Consider the following 9,900-nt stretch of genomic DNA (forward strand, 5'->3'; position numbering starts at 1 on the left):
TTTTAATGCATAAAATAGTCAACTTTTACGTATATCAACTTTCATTTCAAAGGGGGGTGGGTGGCCGGGGATTAAATTAACTATTTTATAATCAAGGGACTAAATAAATTTATAACATAGTAAAATAATTGAGAATCACATTGATTAAAAAAAATAATAAAGGCCAAATTGCATAATAACTAGCAATTGATGGATTAAAAATGTAATTATTTTGTGTTGCGATAGAAAAAAATAAATAAATAAGAAAAATACTATTTTCTCTTAATATTCAACACATGATGTGTTAGTAAACTCTTTATATTTATTGATTTTTTTGTGAATTGATCAATCCCACCTTGTAAAATTTACGTATTAATTAATTACAGAGAGAATCAATCAAGTATTGTGATGTAAGGAAGTGAATATCATAAGATAAATTTAGAATATCATTAGGGTCGCGATGGATATTCTCATCTGCAAAAATTAATCCAAGCATGTCCAAAACATCCAAAACATTCTCAACACTTCAAAGACAAATACTAGATCACTTCCAAACTTAAACACAACAAAATCTCATTATTTCTACTCAATAAAATAGGCTTCAAAGAGCCAAAATCAAAGAGGGAGTCCATGGGGTTATACCTCTTGTTGCCTATTCTTCTTGTATGGATCTCTACCTCCTCTCTACTCAAAGACCACCTCCTTCACCACCTAAACATCTCAAACAAAAAACACAAGCCAAGGACTAAGAAACCTCATAGATTGAAGGCTAAGAGAAGAGGAAACCTTAAGATAGGATGGAAAATGAAAGGAGGAAATGAATGTTGAAAACTTACTGCAATGTTTCTTTCTTCTATCATACAAGAGCTTGGGAGAGGCAAGGATGGAGATCAAGGAATAATAAATGGATAGTGTTGTTTATATAGGGTGCAAAACCCTAGGTAAAAAGGCAAATGATTGGTTGAGGGCAAAATGGTAAAGACTTGGCTAGAATATGTTCTCGGGCAATGTTTCTTGGAGTGGTGTGGTCCACCTAGCATCATGGACCAAGGGCTAGAAATGCTATTTTAAATACTTTGGGGTTGAAAATGAATTTTCTCAAAAAGTTTTCTAGATGAACACTTGTTTAAAGCTTCTTTGAATTCTCCCGGTTTCACTCAGATTGATTTCTCGATTTAAAACTTGGTACGCAAAGTACCCGAAAATTTAGGATTTTGGAATAAAATAAGTTTTGGTGTTGAATTAATTTAAAATGTGACTAAAATAATTTATTCGAACACCAATTGATCGCAAAAAATATTTTAATGGAGTGAAAATGGCTATTTTGGAATTTATTAAAATTGGATTTATAAAATAAAATTTTGGGTTGTTACAGATGAGGACTATGTAATGTTATATGATTGGTGGACAATAATGAAAGGAGATAGACTATCACGTGATTAGTACTATTCTACATGACTATTAACACTACGAGTGTCCCCGTTTGGCGGTAAAAGCTGGCGGATGCAGGCGGGGAGCGGGTCGCTCCGGAGGAATAAGGTTGGACTCGGTGTATAGGGTGGCACTAGGAGGTAAAGGTTGGAACTGTAATAAGGTTGGCCTGGAGAGAATGGTTGGAACAGGGCATAAGGTTGGAACTTGCTACTCATCTTTGATAGTGAATCCTGTCTCTCATGGTTTATGAGTGTGACTTATGATTGTCTCTTGATTGATTATCGTATGATGTATCTTGTTGTTGAGCATGTTGCTTCTATTGTTCTTGTTGAGTATTGAGTAATATGTTGGGATTGGTCTTTGATTGAGAGTGACTTTATGATGAGTCTTATGTTGTTCCTTCCTCATTTTTAAAGGATTATATATTGCATTCCAAAGTCTCAAATGCTTTTCTCTATATCTATATTATATGTTACTCAACGCGTAATGGTGGGTTACCAGCTTTATTTGCTGATGGGTGTTATCCTTTATGTTTTACATGTTTTGAGTAGATCGAGAGAGCGCGCTAGATGTGGACCGAGATAGCGTAGCTTGTTTTACTGTAGCTCTAGTTTTGTGGCCTGTGAGCCTAGACTTATGAATTGTTAGATTAATGACGGTTTTTGGTTTAGATTCTAGCCTATGCATCTATAGTTAGATAGATGTGACATAACATCTCCTGGTTTGTTTAGTTTGTTTCCGCTTTGCTTAATCTTAATGGTTGGATTTATCTTCATGTTTAAGCTTTTAAATTTTGCTAAAATCGGGATGTTACAAAGACTTTCAGCAACCACAAGCAAAGAGAGATTAGAAAATTTTGGTGGCAAGGCTAAGGGTATGAATATTTAACATGGAGAGTGAAAATTTTGACTCGAACTTTTGATATTATTCAAATAGACTAAGATGACTGAATAAAAAAAAAAAGTCATTAAAAATTACTTGTTACAAGATGTCATTTAGGAAATTTGGGACAGTAGAAACACTTTGTTTCATCGCTTTGGTGTTAATTAGTTTGACTTGTATAATGCTGCCTAACTATAATATGAACCTAATATGGCTCATAAGAGTTTCTCTGAAGTTGTGGCAGGCTGGGTGTGTTAGAGAATAACGAAATGATGAAATCTAAAATTATATAATTTATATCATCTTACTTACTAAATAGTAATGTATTTATGTATGTTTTATTTTTTTCATATAACAATTATTAAATTTATATATGTTATCATTTAAAAATTAAAACATATTAATTAATCATTAGGCATGGTGTTTCGCGCAAAGCGCGTGCCCATGACTAGTAACATTATATACATGAAGATCAAAACTTGTGCACTTGAAAAACAAAACTAATGGTGAATTCGCACTAATCACACAGGAAGCACTGTACGCATTTGAACCAGTATATAATATATATATATATATATATATATATATATATATATATATATATATATATATATAGGGATGGGATCAGGTGCGAGAGGGATTTCCCGTGCGATTGTGTGGTTGGACTCACATTAAGCATTAAACTGGCGCACTTTAAGTACACAACACACGCACTTTAAGCACACAAACTCACGCACCTTAAGCACAAAATTCACGCATCTTAAGAACAACCCTCACGCACCTTAAGCACAAAAAGTCAAAAACACACGCATTTTAAGTTTCAACAACTACTCACCTTAAGCACAAGACTCACACACTTAAGTACAAAACTCACGCTAAGTTTCAACAATTACTCACACTAAGTACACACCCACGCACCTTAAGTACATAACTCACACACCTTAAGCACAAGCCTTACGCACCTTAAGTACAAAACTCACGCACATTACTCATCGCACAACCGCATGAGAAACATGCACCCGCACTGGAACTTAATTATATATATATATATATATATATATATATATATATATATATATATATATATATATATATATATATATATATATATATATATATATATATATATAGGGATGCACTCAGGTGCGAATAAGTGCTCAGGAGGGAAATGCGAACAAATCAGCGCGCGACACGTGTCCAGATCTAATAACTTAAAAAAACGCGGTGACATTTTCGTAAATAATTGAACATCGAAGTGCAAGTAAAATCACTTATAAGTGCACCTACTTTCACCTATAAGTGCATGTAATTTTGCCTTGTTAGCATTCACTTTCCACAAACATTCATGCACGTGGGTGTGCTTATAACTATGTGTGCAACTATTTATAACTATAGGTGCAACTACTTATAACTATAGGTGCACCTACTTTCACCTATAAGTGCATGTAATTTTGCCTTGTTAACATTCATTGATCTGAGTTCAGCGGGTAGTAATACCCCTGAAAACCACTCGCAAATATTCATAACCTAGGTGCAACTACTTATAACTATGTGTGCAACTACTTAGAACTATATGTGCAACTAAGTATTGATGCTCAGTGTAAATTTTTACTTGCACCGATAATACATTTTACATGCACTTGTAATACATTTTACTTGCACTTCGATGTTCAATTATTTACGAAAATGCCACCGCATTTTTAAAAAAAATCAGTGTTTCTCATCCATTAGATCTGGACACGTGGACGGACAGAATCCATTCCTATTTTGCGTCTGGGCGAAGCATTCACACCTGAGTGCGATTCTATATATATATATATATATATATATATATATATATATATATATATATATATATATATTACCGTACCATAAAACACAAACTTATAAAAAGAAGTCATGACTAGGTTGTTACTTGTTAGGCATAGCTAGGAGAAATTTTCCCACCAATTGTGCTTTCTATCTCAATCTCTATATATATCTAAGCATTTCAATTTCAAGTTATGAATCAATGATTATAAGTAATGATATTGATTAAATTTCAAATATGTCCAAATATGAGGATCTTGATATAGTATCTCATCTCAATCTTTCCCCTTCCTTATTGATAATCTTTTTGCCTTTTATGGATAACATATATCACTTTAAGAGGTCTGCATTTCTCAATATGACAAACCCCCTCAAATATCTACCCAAATTAGGTGTTACTCGAATTATGAGGATTGCAAATTATGTCATACAATTTTCAAGTTGATTATATTTGTTTGAATAAAAAATTTATTACTTCTTTATCATGATTGGAGTGGTCAGAGAATTAAGTTTGAAGTTCAAATTTATATTTATTTGAATAAAATATTCATTAAGTTTGAATTAAATATATATCATACTTATAAAATTATTGATTTTAAATTAAATACGCTTTCCATCATCAAAAAAATTCTCTTAAAAAAAGCATTTTGTTTTTAATGATGAGAAAAACTCGTAGTCACTATTCAATGATGTACACTGAGTAAACTCTACTCATGTGTAATGACTCGTAAATCACACAAAAGAAGTAAGCTGCAATGAGTAGACTGTGTACAATGGAAAAGTGTTGGCAAGAATCAAACTCGTAATTTAAAAAAAAAAATGTTTAAAAATGATAACTTTTTAACTTTTATTACAATGATAATGTATAAAAATAATGTGTAGTGTCTATTATATTTTTGTTAAAAAAAAAAAAGAAAAAAAAAAAACACAACATCTCGAAACGCACTAAAAGGAAATAGTGAACAACTTTTACAAGGTCAAAGAAATATTCAACATCATAGTATATATTGCTCTGTAAGTTTGTAACCACCTTTAGATTAAATATTTTTTAAAAAAAAATCCATAGCCTTAAACTCATTTTATACCAATCGATCGATATATAACAAAAACAAACATACTGATGAGTATAGTTAGGATACAATGGAAGTGCTCGCACGAACTTAGCTTATTAGTTCAGTAAGTAATATTTGGAAGAATGAAGGATAGTTTGAAAGTGTGGGAGGATTCACCTTATGGCATTCACCCTCTTTTAATGACAAATATGTTTGGAATAACTTTGTCACGATTTTCAAAACAAGTATATCATAAAAGATAAAGGAGACCAACAATTTCCACCACCCCGAACTTGAAATCTAGTGAAGGCCGGTAACAACCCACCAACTTGACTAGGGTTGCCATTAACAATAAAACTCATTTTATTCATTAGTTATCACGAATTGACTGACTTTACATTGGGTTTAAACTTTAAAAAACCGCCCCGAACTTGAAATCTAGTGAAGGTAACAACCCAACCAACTTGACTAGGGTTGCCATCAACAATAAAACTCGTTTTATTCATTAGTTACCACGAATTGACTGACTTTACATTGAGTTTAAAAACCCGTCCCGAACTTGAAATCTAGTGAAGGTAACAACCCAACCAACTTGACTAGGGTTGCCATCAACAATAAAACTCATTTTATTCATTAGTTACCACGAACTGACTGACTTTACATTGGGTTTAAAAACGCGCCCCGAGCTTGAAATCTAGTGAAGGTAACAATCCAACCAACTTGACTAAGGTTGTCATCAACAATAAAACTCATTTTATTCATTAGTTATCACGAATTGACTAACTTTACAACAATAAAACTTTTTTTATTCATTGGTTGAACACGCTCTTGGTTGGTCCAATCGCACATGGTCTGGGCTCGCTTCCAATTTAGAAGAGTCACTTCATGCCACTAGAGCACAAGGTCATTGGCGATCATAATTGGGGATTAATTTGTAAATTTTATAAAAATTGACTTTTTTCTTTTTTAAAAAGTACAATTTTTTTTTGGTTGGGGGAGTTGAGAGAGCAATAACGGCTGAAGATTCGGACCTTTGATGGGTGTGACTAACCAATTGAACACAGACAAATGAGAAACTTTGGCATATCTTTTATTACTCTTTTTTTTTTTTTCGCTATCTTTCATATGATATGGAGTCTGCGCACCAAAACAACAATAATAATTTTTCAGAAATTCCATAATCCCAGATAGCAAAATCTCACAGGGGGGGTGGGCGGATCTCGGCCGTCTGATCAGGAATAACGAACGATCCTCTCAAGATTACACGTGGTACCCATCTTTCTCTTCTTATTTGCTTTCGTGCATGGAATTCTCCTCCAACTATAACACCCAAACAAGAAGTATGATGAGAGAGAAAAGTGTGATGAGTAGAGGGAGAGAGAGGGGAGAAGTAGGGTGGGGTGGTGGAGTAGCTTAGAGGAGGAAGAAGAAGAAGAAGAAGAAAGGGTCTCTGGTTTTGTTTGATTTTTTTTGCACAAATTTTTTTTTTTTCCAGTTTTTTTGGTTTTTGCTTTGTTGAAATTCGTGGGCATTTAGAGAAAAGTGGGTCTGATCTTTCTGCTTTAATCTCAAGAATGTTTCCAAATCTGACTCTGTGATCTGTGTCCACCAATTCCCTCTTGCCAGATTTGAGCTCTCCCAAAACTTAGGTCTGATCTGCTGGGCTCTGCTTTCTCTATCTCTCTGAACTGGGATCATCAAAATCTTGCTCTCAGTGTCCCCAAGATTTGAGCTTTCTCCCAATTCCCCCATTAATCTTGGTGGGATTTCCCAAACTGTTTCTGCTAAAACTTTGCCATTTTTTTTTGGTTTCTGAATCCGGGTTTTCAGTTGAGGGGATGATGAAATTTGGTGGGATGGAAGAAGATCAAGAACTGATGAAGTTTGTGTGCAAACAGTGCTACAAGAGGTACCCTTGTGGGAAGTCACTGGGGGGGCACATGAGGTCTCATGTGGTGGCAAATTCAGCTGAAATGGTGGATGAGAAGGGGGGTGGGGGTGGGGGTGGGGGTGTGGACCCCACAGCCATGAAAAGAGATCATCATCATCAACAAAGATTTGAGCATGGAGGAGGGTATTCTAGCTATGGTCTGAGAGAGAATCCCAAGAAGACTTGGAGGGCTGTGGACTCAACTTCCCCTTTGCCCCAAGAAAAGGCCTGCAAGCAATGTGGTAAGGTGTTTCAGTCTCTGAAAGCCCTGTGTGGCCACATGGCCTGCCACTCTGAGAAGGAGAGGGGGGGTGGGGTCAAGGATGATCAGTCATGGTCCAGTGAGAGCAAGAAGCTAGAAGAAGAAGATGAAGAAGAAGAAGAAGTGGATGATGATGATGATGATGATGATGATGATGAGAGTGATGATGTTGATGATGTTGATGATTCTGATACTGAACCTGAGGAGGACCAGATCCCAACCACCACAACAAGGGACAACAACAACAACAGATCACAATCCACCCATCATCCTAAGAGGTACAAGAAACTTGTTGTCAAGTCTTATTCCTTATCCTTAACTAACAACAATAGTATTGGCTCATCATCTGTGTCTGAGATTGATGAGCAAGAGCAGGAGGAAGTAGCCAAGTGTTTAATGATGTTGTCTAAGGATTCTGGGAACTGGTATGGTTCAGTTGTTGAGTTTTCTGACAATAACTCTGTTGTTCTTGAGACCAAATCATCATCCATTGACATGAAAACTTCTAGAAAGAATGGCAATGGTAATGGGAATGGTAAAGGGGTTGTCTATAAGGTCTGCAATAGAGACAATAATGAAACTCAAAACCCCCCAACCAAGAAAATGGGAGATAATAGGAAAGTGATGAAATCTAGCATTGTTCATACTGAGATGGCAGAATCCCAGAGCTCTGATTCTGGGTATTTCTTAGGAGAAAACAAGGTTGAATCGGATGTTTCTGTTAACGGGTTTCTTGCCAAATGTAAAGTCTTGAACAGAGTAAAAGGCTATGTGGAGCCAAGGAGGGGGGGAGTGGAGAAGGAGTATGAGAATTATGATGATTTTGGAGTGGCATCGAATTCCGGGAAGCAAAAGAGGACGAATGACACTTCTTATGATCCCGAAATGGAGACTGGATCGTATAAGAAGACGAAGGTTGTTGCTGCTTCTTCTCCCGGGACTAATGCTAATAAGAAGAAGTACGAGTGTTTGAATTGTAAGAAGAGTTTTAACTCTTATCAGGCTCTTGGTGGGCACAGGCCTTGCCACAAAAAGACGAATCCCGATATGGAGTCGGGTTATGGGACTGGCGAGAATAGCTTAGATGCTGATGAGACCTACAACCATGGGAACGGTGGGAAGATTAGGGATTGTTTCGGGAGCAAAAAGGCGGGGGCGACAGAGAAGAAGGTTAGGCCGAAGAAAGGGAAGGGCCATGAATGCCCATTCTGTCATAGGATGTTCAAGTCTGGGCAGGCTTTAGGAGGGCACAAAAGGTCACATTTCATTGGGGGTGCTCAGGTCATCAATGGCAGCCACCAAACTCCAGCTGCCGCCAAGGAAGAAGCGGCCGATTTGCTCGATCTCAATCTTCCTGCCCCGGTCGAGGACGAAGATGATGAGCAGTTGATGGCTTGGTAGTAGGATTTCTAATAAGAAAAGAGAAGAAAAGAAGAAAAAAAGATGATCACTTTGCTGTTGGGACAATTTCCAATTCAATAATTCTTGATCTCATGCTGGGATGCATGCAAATTTTTGCCTCAAAATCAAAGATTTTTCAACAACCACCCTGCATTCTTGCAGTGTTTATGATGATGATGATGATGTGCAAATGGCTCTTAATCTACCATTCCCATCACCCATTTTTGCATACTCCAAGAATGCCTCTGTTTTTACTGTTTTCATCCATTTGGTTATCTTCTGCAGATAATAACATTTTGTCCAAGCTACTGGCTTTTCTTGTATAGACCATTACACCTTAATTACTCAGTAATTCTTTTGTTTTTCTCAATTGAAGATGCTTAGTTCTCTGCCATTTTCTTGTCTTTTTCTATTAATTTCAAAATCGGAAAGTCCCAAAGGTATGCTCTGAGTGAAACCCTTTTGTGACCTAGTCGTTAAAGGACCACAAGGAGGTAAAATTGAGTAGATTGTCGTTAAAGGACCACAAGGAGGTAAAATTGAGTAGATTGTCCATCGGTGACCGGTTCAAACCAAAAACGTCAATAAACAGCTCATTGTGATCTTAATCGGCAAACAGCTCATTGTAATCTTAATCGGCAAAGGATAAGATCACAAGAAGGTAAGGTAAGATAAGTTTAGGTTGTTCACACCTAAAAAAAACTTTGTGAATTGTTATATTGATTATTTTATTAACTTAGTTGGGATTGGTCACTTAATTTCCAAATCCAAATGTGGCCTTTCTTGAAGTTGACAGACACGTTTAGGACACCTACAATTGGTGGTGGCGCCTGCAACATGGTCACTATGCTTTTCTTTTAGCAGAAAGTCATAATCCATAATTTGTGAAACAAATGGCACCTATTGACCGGTAAGAGAAAGGGAAAGCTCAAAAGACTTCACTTTCAATCCATTTTTGATACTTCAAATAAATAAACAAATAAATATATCGGTCTTTAATTATAAAAGCAATACAATGTCCCTCTTAATTTTGCACCAAATGAAACATTTTAATGAGCTATAAGCTCTACTTGGTAAAGCCTAGGGACCTTAATGTAAAGCCTAGGGATCTTAAAATAATAGATTATTTTGAAATGTTCCTCCAAATAGCG

General features: G+C 35.9%; 1 protein-coding gene across 1 annotated transcript; it reads left to right on the top strand.

Moving 5' to 3' along the window:
• The first annotated feature begins 6,280 nt into the window (after positions 1-6,280).
• On the top strand, positions 6,281-9,138 carry LOC109166085 (MATH and LRR domain-containing protein PFE0570w-like). The gene has a single exon (XM_019314974.1). It carries the CDS (start codon positions 6,995-6,997, stop codon positions 8,747-8,749), a length of 1,755 nt encoding a protein of 584 aa, XP_019170519.1. The 5' UTR covers positions 6,281-6,994; the 3' UTR covers positions 8,750-9,138.
• Positions 9,139-9,900: the final 762 nt, after the last annotated feature.

Source organism: Ipomoea nil, unplaced genomic scaffold, assembly GCF_001879475.1.
Source record: "Ipomoea nil cultivar Tokyo-kokei standard unplaced genomic scaffold, Asagao_1.1 scaffold3087, whole genome shotgun sequence".
In the NCBI taxonomy this organism is placed as follows: domain Eukaryota; kingdom Viridiplantae; phylum Streptophyta; class Magnoliopsida; order Solanales; family Convolvulaceae; genus Ipomoea; species Ipomoea nil.